Source organism: Pholcus phalangioides, unplaced genomic scaffold (assembly GCF_987345545.1).
Source record: "Pholcus phalangioides strain wild (caught in Gottingen) unplaced genomic scaffold, Ppha-v1.0 ptg000014l_1, whole genome shotgun sequence".
In the NCBI taxonomy this organism is placed as follows: domain Eukaryota; kingdom Metazoa; phylum Arthropoda; class Arachnida; order Araneae; family Pholcidae; genus Pholcus; species Pholcus phalangioides.
Window position 1 is genome coordinate 9325725 of NW_028301607.1, and position 15603 is coordinate 9341327.

Below are 15603 nucleotides of genomic sequence, written 5' to 3' on the forward strand. Positions count from 1 at the left end.
CAATTTGGAAAAAATTTTTATCCACTAGATCGGAGATTTTTGTGCTCGGTGACGTGGCTATGCCATATAATAGAATCACGATTCATTTGCAAATGGGTGCTGAGATTCCTTATCAAATCTAAAAGTGTCTTTCAGTTACTGAAATTATAAGCGATGATGAGACTATACTCACATCAAGCAAATAGCATATCACTATGATAGCGATCAGAACCTGTAGGGGATCGAGTATGACGGTGCCTTCCACAAACGCTGCCACATTAGAGTACAACCATTGGAGACTCTTTTCGTAACCATACGTAAGCCCGTAGAGCATGATGAAGTACGTGCATACCAGCCCGATGAATATATTGACGAACCACGACACGAAGATGAAATACCACGGCAACGAAATCTTGAACTTCTTCTTCTTCTTCGCAGTACCGTCATCGGAATCGTGGGACATCTGATTTGTGTCCGTGACCATTTTTTTCCTGCCCGACAGCGGTATCGGATACATCGGATCACTTTCGGAACACATTTGCTCCGAGAAAATTACTTCGGCGTCGTCTTGGGAGCTATGCTGAACGAACGACCTTATCGGAACGGGTGGCTTCGGGTCCCTCTGAAGCTGTTGTAGCAGGTCACCCACCGGAATAATGGCTTCCTGGCTGGTGGTGAAGACGTTCTTGCTGAACAACGTCATAACGTCGTCGTCGTCATCTTTGTCCTCGACTTCTCCTCCTCCTTCTTCTGACACAGGGACGTCTGTTTCATCCAGGCTACGTATTTCACCGCTGATATCCGAAGAGTCGACGGATCCCATTGAGTCCGACGAAGCTTCCCAACGCTCCGTCTCCATGAGTTTCGAGATCATGTCCTTCTCTTCTTTTCGAGGCTTTACAAGACTAGGAGATAAGACGTACATTAATGTTAACATTCAATTAGAGTCGAGAAGGATATCGCGAATTTCCAAGACTTTCTTGACCATCTCTGAACGAAAAACAAACTTACGAGAAGGAATTGGCGATGATCACACCAAACGGATAGGACATTATTGAACTCTCGAGTCCGATCATGATGGCAACGTAGTTGAATTCAAATCCCAAGATGGTTATGATCTGCTCTTGTTTGATAGGTTCGTCTTCTTCCGGAATCACACCGAAGAACATTATGTTTATCAGCATCGCAACCACTAGTATCACGAACGCACACGTCAGCCTCTGTGCTCTGGTGAATACTGATCTTGGCGAGCACATGAACACACTAAACCATATATGACGGTCTCGTAACTCGCTGTATAGAACAAAAATAGAAGATAATCATCACAGTCACTATAGAATTACACAAATTTTGCAAATAAAAAAACGAAATTTTCTCATTACAGGTTTTTTTTTATGAGTGGGAAAAGCAAGCAATTCCAAGCAAGTGGGAAACCACTTGCTTGGAATTTCAAATGAATCGGTGCGTGTCGGAAATTTCCGTGTGTACATCACAGCTGGCAAATCACCAAAAATTTACATGCCAAAAAAAATTCTTGATATCCGCAACAAAAAAAATCAACCAAAAATTTTGTGTTTCTTAGTGAAAAAACACGAACGGAACAATTTTTTTTTTCCAAGTATAAATCACAGTAAAAAGTGGCAGTTGTCACTGCTAATGTGGTAGTTGTCTATATCAGGCTTGACAAATCCCGGGTGCCAAGTCACCATGGCAACTAAAAAATACGCATTGGTGTCAATAATTTTCTAAGTGTGATTACTAAATTGAAAAGTCTCAGAACAACGCAAACTTCTCTTCAGCATCATTACCATCATAAAAAGGAGTCAACAAGCCACGGTAAAGTAGTAAAAAAAAAACTGCTTGGCTCCTAAAAAATTTCGTGCGTATATTTTTTTTCGTTCTGTCAATCCCAGGTTTATATAGGGTGTGGGTACTATCGATCACTCAATAATTACACACGTAATTTCTTGTGAAACCTAATATAGAAAAATGTTTTCCGTTTTATTATCGGACGAATATCAAGGGTTTTATAACGTTTTAGAAATTTTGTAACGTGTCAGCTTTTTTTAACGGTCAATTACACGCCAAACACTCAACGAGGGGGAAAAAAATCCCCATGCAGCGGGTTGCCGCTAATAGAAAATGAGCTAAAATATTCAATCCCGTTATAGAAGCCAAGTTCAGTAATTTTCTTTCACGATTGGCGCTTTTCCTCTCTTCATGTAGAGTAATGTTAACGTCGTTATTACGTGTTATTTTCGCGCAACTATGTTGGAAAACTTATCCCCAGATTTGTAAAGTGTTAGTCAAACGAGATCTATTTGCAAAAATTTTTTTCTTAATCCCTTTATATATTATTCCCTCCATAATTATCAACCCTTCATCATCCTGATCTCATCATCACTCTTCACGATCTCTTTTATCATCCCTTCATCCCTTATCCATTCATAATTATCATCCCTTTCCCTTCATCATGATTTCCCATCATCATTCTTCATGATCCCTTCTATCATCCCTTCCCCTTATCCATTTTGAGGGAAATGACGGGGAAATAAAACTGGTTTGTCCCTAATTGCGTTGGATGTTATGTGTAGAATCAATTTAATTAAATAATCATCTGCAACACCGTTTTTAACACAATATTGTGCTCTTCTTCCCAATATCACAATTTTTTTATTTCCAAATTTCCTGTCTTTTTTTCAAGAACGTCCTTGACTTAGAAACTCGAGAGATTTCAAAACGACTTACTCCACAAAATTTGCTCGAATGAATGATTTGAATGTTCCGAATTCTCGATCAATTACGAAATTTCCTTACAGAACCCAGAAAAGTCGATAGAACTCGTATTACACGAGTTGGAACTTCATTTTCAAAACCGAAGAAATGTTACCTGAACCAGGCACATATTTTGCGAAATAATTACGAACTGTGATTTAGTTTAAGCGAGGGAATATTTTGGTTGCTAAAAAGCACATAATAGTACGCACGTACAAGTAAAACATATACAAGTACTAAGCAAATTACGACCAACTTTCGCTTTAAAAGTGTAGATTATCAAGACTGCGGGAAAAAAATACAAAAAAATTGAATTTCCGCATTTATTTGATTTGAATTTAGTTACGAAAAGCCGATAGTGTTACGAAATTTGTGAATTTATAATATATATAAGCGAATAACTCTATCACATCTACGAAAACTACGAATCCCTAACAATCACAATATAAGCTGACCCATTTATCTGGGTATCGCTTCTATTTTAGAGTGGATCAAACAAAGAAGTGACGAAAAGATATTTTGCCGAGGCAGTAACCAATCTCTTATGCCCTTAATGCCCTTCACCATAGCGTTCGAGGCTTAGCTCTTTCAGTAATTATTTTGAGATGAGGAAGGATGACGGCAACCGAAATACCTCGGAGGGAGAATGACCGGTCGGAACTCTCTGAAGGGTAGTTGTCCCTATAAATCCCAATGCAAATTCTCTAAAAGACGAGTTAGATGCTTGGACACATGTCTGTGGGACATTGTTGTTTGAATACTTGAATCCCACAATCAACATTCGAGAACGTTTGTTCGCCACGGCATGAAATTTTAATGTCTTACAGCACTCCTCAATGCTGATAGTGGCTCCGTAATCAAGGAACTCAATCGGCAGTTGTATTTGACCATCTTCGATGGCAAAGACAGCTGTTGCTTGAGTTACCCATTAGTCATCGAAGAAAATTGCCAAGCTGAAGTTGTGAGAAATGCATGCCAGGCATACTCGCGCTACTTCTTATCAAGGATTCCTTTCCCCGAATGCGTTATGAAATGCTAATGTAATGCACACTTAATAACAACAGTTTTTTACGTGGTGCAGAACAGTACTTCGAGTACACACTCGCCGCTCTACGCGATTATCCGCGACTACTACATCTGTGCAAAACAGGTTTTTTTTTGAGGGGGTGCCTACGCAAAATCTACCACTAAAATAGCTCGTGCAGTGCTAGCCACAACTCACAACCGGTTATTCCATGGGTTGCAGCTGCGTAGCGCTGTGGATAAAGACCCGGCTTTATTATTGTACAAAATGTGCCGTCTGATTTTCGGCAGCCCTAGTCAAATTTTCATTCGATTGCAACTAATATAAATCAGGCACAATCTTTGTGTTATGTGTTATGCGAGATGTAAAAATAACACGTGACTGATTCATTCTTACCTTATAGCCCTCTGCCTGAAAGCAACTCGGAATTTTCGCATATCTTTTTTGGCAACGACAGGAATGTATCTGCTTAGAATTCCTTTCTTCGGATCCGAAGAGAACCAAGAATCGACAAGAAATATCCAGAATTTCCCTTTTTTAGGATCAAGAACCTTGACTTGGCTGAGGTACCTACGAAAAACCAAAAATTGTTTCCAAATCGAAGAATATGTCTGAAAATTTCAAAGCTAAATAAGAGCCGATTAAGATCCATGATAGTCAATGACCTATGGTAGGGATTCTCAAACTGTGCGCCACCAACCTTCGTCACGGGTGGCGCGGAGCGGTGGCCCTGAGAAAGGTGTTTCGAAGAGACTCTTTGTTATACTGCTCTGAAGAACCGCGGAAAAGTGTTGATTAGGGAAAGTGGCGCCACGGGTGGAAAAAATTTGATGCGGGTGGTGGAAAAAATTTGATGCGGGTGATGAAAAAGTCATGCTCAACCGCAGGCATTAGTCATGAACCACAGGTCAAATGTGGCCCTCGGAATAATATGATGTGGCCGCGGCCTCAAACATAATTTCGTAAAAATAAACCAAGTGGTGCATTTGCATATCACTCAAGTGAACCACGACACATTTACAAATCTATCAAGAGACCTGCGGTGCAGCTATACATCATTTTTGTGAACCGCGGCAAAGTTCCAGATCACTTGTGACCCGTGGTGCAGTTCCACATCACTCAATTGACCGGTGACACATTTTCAGACCACTCAAGTGACCCGCGGCGCATTCGCAGATCACGTGAGTGGCCCATAACACGTTTTCACACCAGCGAAGGAGCCCGCACTCTCCTAAAGATTGAGCACCCAAAATGGCGATGTTTCCCAACCTTTCTGATGACGAGGACCCTCTTTGGTGAAATTAAATGGATCGCGGACCCCTTACAGTAAAGATAAATTTTCCGCGGATCCCCCTGCAGCGAAGGTCAAGTTGGAGCCCCCCCCCCTTCCCCATTCTTCCCATAAAATATAAAATGCATTGTTTCGTGTAATTTTCATCTCATAAAAAGATGTAATAAATTATAATATCACAGCATTAAATGTGTCAGTCATGCGATGGTAGTGAATGAAAATGACATCGCGGAACCCCCTTAAAAATTACTCACGGAACCCCAGGAGTCCGTTGACCACAAATCGGAAAACACTGATCTAGTACGAGTCTATTCCAGGCCCTTTATTTAGGGGGGGGGGGGGCTTTTGAAAATACACGACAAATGGTATACATATATATACAAATACACTGCTGGCCAGCATAAATGCAACACCCTGAACGAGGCATGCAAATAATATGAAATTTACAACATGCATTAGCGGAGGTGAGATATGCAAATGATTAGAATTTCAGCGCAGACGCACTTCACGCGCGCCTGTGGCGCCACTTCAAAGCACTATTTAAGGCTTGGAGATTTCGACGATTTGAAGTACGGCAATTGTGTTTTTCTTGTGGTTTTTTCAAAAAAACGATCATCTTTTGATCAAGTATCCGAGTTCGACAGAGGAAGGATAGTGGCCTACCGAGATTGTGGATTATCTTTCAGGGAAATCGGTAGTCGTGTTGGACGAAACCAAACAACTGTAATGCGGATATGTGATCGTTGGATGCAGGAGGGACCGACGTGTTCGATTGCATCCACCTCAGTGCACCACTTCACGTGATGACAGGCGTATTGTGTGTATGGCAGTGACGGATCGCTCAGCCACATCACGAACCATAGCACAGCACATTCAGTCTGTACCGCATCATCCAGTGTCTGCGCGTACCATTCGACGCCGTTTACAGCAGAGTGGTCTGTCCGCAAACGTCCATTGCTTCCTCTACCCTTGACGCAGAACCACAGACGTCTCCGCCGCCAATGGTGCGATGAAAGAAGAATGTGGACGGCACAATGGAATGAAATTGTCTTTACTGACGAGTCACGCTTCTGTCTGCAACACCACGATGGTCGGATTCGAGTCTGGAGACACCGTGGAGAGAGGATGCTGAACAGCTGCGTTATGCACCGCCACACTGGTCCTGCACCGGGTATTATGATATGGGGCGGTATTGGATATCACTCTCGCACTCCTCTAGTACGCATTGCCGGTACTTTAAAAAGCTAGCGCTACATCTCCGAGGTGTTGGAGCCAGTTTTCCTTCCTTACCTTCAGGGCTTGCCCACAGCCATATTTCAACAGGATAATGCGCGACCACACGTGGCACGCATTGTCCAAAGGTTCTTCGTCAATCGCCAGATTGAATTGCTTCCCTGGCCAGCTCGCTCTCCGGATCTTTCGCCGATAGAAAACACGTGGTCCATGGTTGCTCAACGATTGACCCAGATTACATCCCCAGCTGCCACACCAGATCAACTTTGGCAACGCGTGGAAGCTGCTTGGTCTGCTGTACCCCAAGAACACATCCAAAGTCTCTTTGAATCAATGCCGAGGCGTGTGGCAGCGGTGATCTCCAACAATGGCGGCTACTCTGGCTACTGATTTTGGCAGGAACCACACTTCACAGAAGTCTATAAATTTAATCATTTGATGCTTGGTCAACATATTATCTACAAAATAAATATTGTTGCGATATCTCTTGTCTTTCTTGGTGTTGCAATTTGGGTGGCCAGCAGTGTATATATATATGCGTACCTTTAGTACATGTTCTTCCCCCCCCCCCCGGAAAAAGTTGAAATGACGGCCCTGGGGTCTATTCTATACCGCATAATGTGACGGTAATGATAACGTTTACCAGTCTGGATTCTTGCCAGAATCATCGTGGGTGACGGTTATGGCTTTTATATAGCCCAGATGCTTCGATGTCTTCAGAAGGAACCAATCTTCAGCACCACGTCCGAATATCCCCTTCCTCTTGGTGTACAGAGTTCGGACCCGAGACGAGGCGTTCCTTCCGTGCAACTGTAAGCTAACCTTCGATGTTGTTCCGGCTCCCTGTAGGAGCAGGAGACAGCGTTGTGTTAGATGTACAGTCGAATCCCGTTTTTAATGAATACCGTCATAGCGACAATTTCGTTTTAATGGAAAGTTTTCTTATCCCCCAGATAAGTTTACATGGAAACAAAGTTTTCTTTGTTAAAAGTTTTTGTTAAAACTTTGTTAAAATTTTCTGAAATTCCTTTATAACCAAATTTCATTATAACAAAGTGATTTTTCCCGTCTCTTAGAGTTCGTTATAACGGGATTCGACTGTAGAGAATGCGACTTTAATACTTACACATGAAAGGCTTCTACCCTAATTTATACTTATTATTACAGCATAGTGAAAGTTAGACCAAATCCTACGACTTTAAGCGCTAAAATACTCACGAAGCGTATGCCAGTGAAGACTTTTATTACATACGAGTAATATTCATCAGGCATTTCATCTGCGAGGGTCATGGTTTGTCTCTGTATATGAAACAAGTAAATACATCATAAGACCAAATTACGTTCACTTAAATAACTTAAATGTACCTAAATATTCAATATTTGAAATAATTAACTCAGGTCTGCGATGGAAAAGCTTTCTTAAAGAATAATTGGTGTTTATTATAGTATTTTGTATACCAATTACTGGAAAAATAATCAAAAATTTATATCACGTCTAATTTTTTAGGTAAAGTACGATGAAATTTCATAGGCCGCATACAAAGTTGAAACTGTGCGCTATAAACAAACATAGTAAATCATTTCTAAAGAAATTCCGATGAATTTTATGGTGGTTTCTGTGCACTGATTCCGAATCTATCATTGGTTTTGCCAGATGGGTTCCACTTTTTGAAGTAAATTGGAAACCAAATTTCAATGGTAATACATAAGCATCATACCAATCAAATTGCAATTGTACGCTATAAACTAATACAGTAAAAAATCAATACCAAATATATTTGACTGATTATAGGGTCTGCCATTATAATAACAGAGCTAGGATGTAAATATGAAGCATGTTTATGAAGTGATTGAATTTCTAAAATATTTGGATCTTATTGTTTCTCCCAAAATATGAAATCATTTTGTGGAAAAACCTTACGGGATAGAAAAAAAAATGAATCGCATTTTTGGAATCAGCGCCGAAAATAATTTTTAAAAAATTAGTTATCAAAACTAAAATAGTGGGACTGAAAACTTTGTCCGCTAAGGAGGGGCGTCCGTCATAGGCGGAGATAGACTTGGAAGTCTGGAGGGGGGGGGGCACGATGATGATGATGATGTCAATTCATTTATACATATATGCATTAGATCAGTCGACTTCACCTTTGATGCTAGATTGCCCCCCCCCCCGTATCTCTGCCTATGGTGTCCGTTAAAAGACAGTAAAATACATTATTGAGGCTCATCGACGTAATTCAAAAAGTGCCCGGTTACGGGAGATATTCACTAACGGGGAGTGTCCGTTATGAGAGGTGCCAGTGTATTTAGATAAAGGGTTTTGTAAGCGATTGTAAAATGACTTAATGCACCTTGAGGACGTCTCTTCGATCCCGTTGAACGGCGTAAGTGAGCAATATCACGTATATCAACCACCAACACGACATGAATACTATGATGACCATGTTGTTCCTAGCTGTCGCGAAGAGCTCCAACGTCTTGGTGACGTCCACAAAGTTCGGCTTAACGAGTAGGCTCCCTCCGAACACCGACATATGGTTGCATACGCAGTGCATCACGTAAAGATTCGTATTTGGCCCAATCTTCGAAGAAAGGAGAAAAAAAAATCAATTCGTTCAGTCCAAAAGTTTTAGATTATATTAAACATGTTAAATTTTGTACACCGAGCGTACACAATCCAGAGGAAACCTCAAAATGCATCCTACCGTACAAATCCAAAATATGAAAGTCCAAATTTTTTTTTAAAATATCTTACTTATCATGACAACATAAAAGTTCAGAAGTTTACCACCATTGGGCGGTTTCATTTATATTATCATGTAGTGCATTTCCGAATTGGTATAGCTGAGACTGGTATTCACTCTATCTTTATCAGTTCTCGAGTTATGTACACTTAAATATAATGTTGAGCATTTGTGTGTGTGTGTGTGTGTGTGTGCAACATTCAGTATCATATTATAACATTTACGCAGCCCTTATACAAATTTCCAATCTCTCACAATCATTTTGGGATGTCCTAAAGCAAAAAAGATGAATATTTAGAGGAATTACATGAGAAAATCCACTTTAACTTCAATAACTCTTGAAATAAAGCATGCGTTTGAAAAGTTAGAGAAGATAGTGAGAAAATTGCAACAAAAACGTAAGGTTTTGCACAAAGATTTGTAAAACGCAGTAGTTTTGATGAATTTTCACTAGTGCCAAAAAAATATTAAAAGTAGTCTAAATTTTTACAGCGAATGCACACAATCCAAAGAAAACCTAAAAAAAAAACCATTCCACTAAATAAACATCTAGGAATATAAGTCATAGTTTTTGTTAAAAAAAAATCATTCACTTATCATACTAACATAAAAGTTCAGTAATTTGCAACCAGGGGGCATTTTTGATACTATAATCTTGTAGTGCATGTCCGAATTAGTGTAGCTGAGCCTTTATCTCTCTCCTCATCGCTCTATCTCTCTCCATCCTCGAGTTATAAACACTTGAATAATGTCCATAATTATAACATACACGCAGCCTCTTATAATCATTTCCAACCTCTCAAAATTATTTCCGGATGCCCGGGAGCAAAAAAAGATATTTAGGGAAATAAAGAACATGGAAAATTCCACATAAACTTCAATAATTCTTGAAATATAAAGCGCATACATTCATCGTAGTAGCATAAAACTATAGTGATATGTGTACGTGCAACATGATGATGCTAGTTAGAACGCCACATGGTGAAAAATTCAAGTGCTTTTCCGTATTATTTTGAAATGTGAGCAAGTTAGATAAAAATTTCCGTCAACATTAAATACGACGGCATGTAAGTTAGTCATTAAAATGCTGCTTTGTCAATAATATGTACATAAGACTTGAAAAGATAGACTGCTATATCCTGCTTTATTTAGGCATGATCTGGCGGAGCCCCTGTTCATTATAGAGAGAAAACGTCTTTCTTTTAATGAATGAATTAGTGAAATTAATATAATAATGGGTTTTGGATAAAAATTAACTCTATGTGAAGTGTTTTTAAATTAGTAAGTGGAATCTATTAATTAGTTTGAAATTTTGGTTGTAATTTTCAAGTCTCGAGTCCGTACTTTTAGTTCGCAATTTGAGTTCTCAAGTCATCTTCTCAAATCATATTAAAATAAAAAATACTTTTCTATTCCAAATTCACTATTTATATCACTGCTCATCACTGATTTTGTTCTCGAAGATATTTCAGTGACTTTAGGATGATTTTGGGGCATTGGTTTCGTCAGATTGGCTCTAGTTTTTGAGATAGAGTTAAAATAATATTTCAATGGTAACAATTCACATTGAAACTGTACGTTATAAATAAATACAGTAAATCATTGGAAAATATATTTCAATGATTTTGAGGCACTGATTCCGAATCTGGCATTGGTTTTGTCAGATTGGCTCTGATTTTTGAGATGATACATACTCTCAACCATGTGACTTGTAGCTGCTTTGTGTGTTAATTTGTTTTCATCTCAAAAACTAGAGTCAATCTGGCAAAAACCAATGCCAGATTCGGAATCAACAGCCCCAATTATACAATAAAACCATTAAAATTTCTATAAGATAATAAAAAAATTGTCGAGCAGTGCATATTTCATTCCATTTTTTTTCCAGTTATACTGTTTTTTAGATTGTAGAAAATTGTTATGAAGTAAATTTTTAATGCTGATGGTTTCAAGGATCGTAATTTTCTTAATAGTGAACGTGGATGTACCGTTTGGATTAGGGGCCGTTCAAGTATTACGTCAGCAAACTTTTAGCCCCCTAATCATGTCAGCAAAATTTCGTCAGCACTGCCTCCTATTTCGTAACGCATATTGGTGGGATCAGAAACGTACGCGGGGGCGGGGGCATAGGGGGCTGGTTCTCCTCCACCCCCAGACGAAAAAAAATGCTTTAATGCGAAAAATTAAAATTTTGAAAGAAAATATCTTTATATGTTATAATAATCAATTTCGGTTAATATTTCCAATGCTATTTGAAGAGTAAGAACTCAAAATTTCTCTTTAAAAAATTCATTGCGACCCACGCAATCATTTAAGCCATAATGGTAAATCCTTGACCTGCAGACTAGATGTAGCCTTGAAGGTTATCTGATGTGTCTTGCACCCCCCCCCTCAAACCTAATTTTGTAAAAATTAACTAAGCGGCACATTTACAAATCGCTTAAATGACCCGTGGCACAATTCCTGAACATTTAAGCGGCCCGTGGCACATTTTCATATCACTGAAGTACGCCTGAAACATCACTTTCACATTCACTTTCACTTAAAAAACCCGCGACACAGTTCCAGAACACTTAAACGATCCGTGGCACATTGCGAGATCCCTTGAGTGACATGTGGCATAGTTTTACAGCACTTTTAGAGCACAGTTTTAGAGCCCCCCAATGCGGATCACCATCACTCAAGTTACCGGCGGAACATTCCCAGATTACTTAAGTGATCCGTGACTTAATTACGGATCGCTTGAGTGACACGTGGCATAGTTCCAGAGCACTTAAGCGGCCCGGACACATTTCCAAAACACTTGAAGGATCCGTGAAACATTTAGAGATCACTAAAGTGGCTCTGTAGGGGACTTATCAATAGGGGGAATGTTAGTTCAGGTGCCCAATAACTATCGAAAGGGTTTTTTTTCCTGTTTTTGGCGCAACGAATATAAGATGCCCTTAAGAATATTTCATATCTTCACAAAGGGGGGTTGATGACGTAAGCATCATCCAAACCCCCTCCCCCCTTGTCATCAAAAGTCAGCAAATCGGAAACCCCCCCTCCCCCATCGATGCTGATGAAATATTTGAATGACCCCTTATACTATGTGGTGTGTCGATCGATACTTGTTAATCGGTCATTCATCAATGGTTGATTGGGTGGTTGGGATATTGAAATCAACAAAGGAGAAAAAAACTTTTCACACTGACAATAATTTTTTTAAACTGCAAATAACTTTCAGAACAGGCATCTTCAACCCGTTGCTCGAAAGCACCACGGTGCTCCCTGAAGTACCCATCCCTGCTCGATGCCCGTATTCCATTTCGTGCTCGCGAGCACTTGATCAACATTCCAATGCGAACACCTTCAATCCAATCCAATCTAGAGGTTTCACTGAAAATGAAATTAGATCATCTTCAAGTTTTAGCTCCCAAATGGGATCTTCACGGTAGTTTCGATGTGCTCTTCCGTCATACAGATGCTCTAAGTATAGCATTCCTTGGTGAATGCGCTTTTTTAAGTAAGTACCCGTATCCTTTTCGATGTTTTCTACATGAACGTGGAGAATATGACGTGACAGTTTTGGATAGACATTGAACATTCCATTTTGTAAAGATATTTATACTTTTCAACATGTTCAAGATACGGAGGTTCTTAACAACTGGCTGTTGTGTGAAGATGATTTTTTGGAAAGAGAAAATGCAACTGCCTTTGCGTGGAATCGGGTGTGCCCACTAGACTACAAAGGCAACGAATCTCTCAATCTTTCCTTGGAGCTCGTAAAGGGACCCTACATGGTCGTCCGGACCTGACTCAGGCCAAGCTCACAGCTGCTGACGCTGCCACCAGATGAAAGGACGTGGGTTCGATTCCCCGCAAAGACAGTTAAATATTCTTTCTTCCCAAAAATTCATCTTCACACAACAGCCAGTTGTTAAAAACCTTCGTGTGGTAGCGGAGAGTGACGTCATCCTTTCATAAGTCGCCATCTTGTGGCAGTGTAAGCAGTTGTGAGCTTGGCCTGAGTCATGTACGGCCGTCTATGTACGGTCCCTTTCAGTGTTCACGAGCTCCAAGGAAAGATTGAGAGATTCGTTGACTTTGTAGTCTAGTGAGTTCACTCGGAAAGTGAAAGGACGTGGGTTCGATTCCCCGCAAAGGCAGTAGAATTTTCTCTTTCCAAAAATTCATCTCTTCGCAACAGCCAGTTGTTAAACACCTTCGTGTGGTAGCGGAGAGTGACATCATTCTTTCATAAGTTCAAGATATCTTTTGATCATAATATTACCTAGGAAGCATAAAGCATGCAGACAAAGATATCTAACGCTTCTTTTTCCACATTCTTTGACTCTTTTGAAAGGTCTTTGCGTTCCAAATTCTTTACTCTGTAAATCCGATAAAACTGCTCTTTTCATCTTTGTCTCAGAAAACGTAGCAAATATTCTGTAGGTGTCTTAATGCTGCTGATTTTCTCATCTAGGCCTGCGCCAAATTTCTTAATTTCACCAATTTTTATGTATAATGGTGACATTAGTACTTTTCGGAGATCAGATATGTTGAAATGAACAAAATGTTATAGTAATTTTCTTTCTTTGAAAAGTTAAACATTGCATGATTAAGTACCGAATAAGAAGAGGATGTGACTGCGATTATATCGGTGAATGCACAGTATATCCGCTACTTTCAGTTTCAATCAGCAATTTTTTTAGCTTGGCGTAACTTTAGTTTTGGAAACGAGAGGTAATTCGATCTTTCTGACGATTGATTGTGCGACGATTGGCTATATTTCCCGTTTTATTTTCAATCGAATGTAGTCAACTCCTGATATCCATGATTTGTGACATCGATTGGTACAGGCAAGCCTAAGGAAAACTGGCCTTTATCGCGTAATATTTTTGCGAAACTTCATTGCAACCCACTTGGTTCTACTTTTCAGGTGTAATTGACCTCCAAAATGACGAAAATTCGTTTTTTCTTTCACGTTTAAAACATACAATTTCTATTTTCTGTCTTTTTTAGGCGTAATTCATTGGGAAATGAGGCGACTACTAGTACTACAAAAAAAAAAACCGATCTGGCACACAGTTGGCGATTTCTACCACACATTCAATCACCGTGCGGTATTTGTGAGCCAACCTGGAAGATTCTACGACTAAATAAGAAGAAACGATATAGAATAATGTGGTTCAGATATGGCAAAAAGTAGCATTGCTAAGTAGTCTTATCGGACTACTGTCATGACGTCGCAGATGAACTTAGCAACACGTGCGGACGCCTTCCATCTCCAGGAGGTGCTGGATCAGCCCGCATTTGCGCCTCCAACTTGGGAAACAAGGAAAAATCAATTTCAACCAACCACTACTGTGTCGAGTTGCCACATGGGAAACGAGGCCGTGTGGTTAATCGGGAACAAAGATCGTGTTGCATGGCGTAACGTACGTTGGATTTGAGATGCCGAAAAGATAACTAGTGGTTGCCTTACCTGGCATCCTTTGTCTGTCCATTTATGTTGAAGTTCGTCGTAATACAGGCAACGAGAAAAGAAGATCGTGATGTTGTATTCTAGCTCTTCGGGTTCTTCGGTGCGATCAAACGCGTTCGTATCGCAGTCGTTTCTTCCGAGCTTCTCGCCGACATCCCAAGTGTAGGGGATCAGACTCACCAAGTATTCGGCGGGTAGAGTCGTATTCTCGTCGTCACCCACGAAGAAACTGAAAGTCATGTTTGAGGTATTCGACGGTGGCAGCACGTACTCGGTGTTCTCGAAGTCTTCGGGGCACGAATCGTTTTTGGTCCACGTTAGCTGCACAAATAGAAAAATAAGGGGACATTGTACGGGGGGTGTCGCGTGAAGTCGTAAATAGTTTAACAATTCATTAAAAAAAATTGAAGGAATTTGAATGAGAATTGCGAAAACGTTATTCTCACGAAACGGGATTTTTTTTTTTGGGGCAGAAAAAATATAGTTCAATTTTTGGCGATAGAGGGCTCTTCACGAAAGCATATCACTGGAAATATGCAAATCAGAGCTCTATAAAATTCTAGGTGTACGATAAACAGCTCATTTCTGCATTTTCCTGTTACTGGTGCTCACATGATGCTTTCATTGTGATGCTGAAATTGGTGGATAATTGGTGAAGTCGCTTTACCTCAAACACGAATCACCGGCTGGAGCTTTACGAATGTTTTGGAGATTGAAGACAGGTTTGTGCATGTGGGTCCAGAATTTTGTGATTTGATTTCGTACAGCGCCCTCTACATTGTCAAGAATTTCAACTAATTTCTTTCCTCTACCGAAAAAAAATTCCCCTTCGTGAGAAAAACTTGGGAACCACAGAAAACCAACTCCGGCCGACCGCCACTATGGCGACGGTGGAGTTCGAACCCGGGTCCTCGCGATGCGAGTCCGTCACTATGACCACTCGACCACCATAGCGGCCGAAAATCGTTACATACTGGTCTCAGTCGTGATAAAATAACCTGTGTGTCCGAATGTGAATGTTTCGTTTCATAGTGCCCTGATTAACTTTTTCGGCTTAGCGTTACGATAGTGCTACTGTTTTGTATTTTCA

General features: G+C 40.2%; 1 protein-coding gene across 1 annotated transcript in view; it reads right to left on the reverse strand.

Annotated features, from left to right (window-relative positions):
• The window catches only part of LOC149078102 (polycystin family receptor for egg jelly-like), a 54098-nt gene that overhangs the window by 15330 nt on the left and 23165 nt on the right, over positions 1-15603 (reverse strand). The window contains exons 15-21 of the mRNA XM_089242095.1: positions 14514-14834; positions 8654-8884; positions 7521-7601; positions 6946-7145; positions 4175-4348; positions 991-1272; positions 173-884 (exon numbers count right to left, since the gene is read on the reverse strand). Of these exons, the coding sequence (XP_089098221.1) occupies positions 173-884; positions 991-1272; positions 4175-4348; positions 6946-7145; positions 7521-7601; positions 8654-8884; positions 14514-14834 (2001 nt within the window). The remainder of the gene's footprint in view (positions 1-172; positions 885-990; positions 1273-4174; positions 4349-6945; positions 7146-7520; positions 7602-8653; positions 8885-14513; positions 14835-15603) is intronic.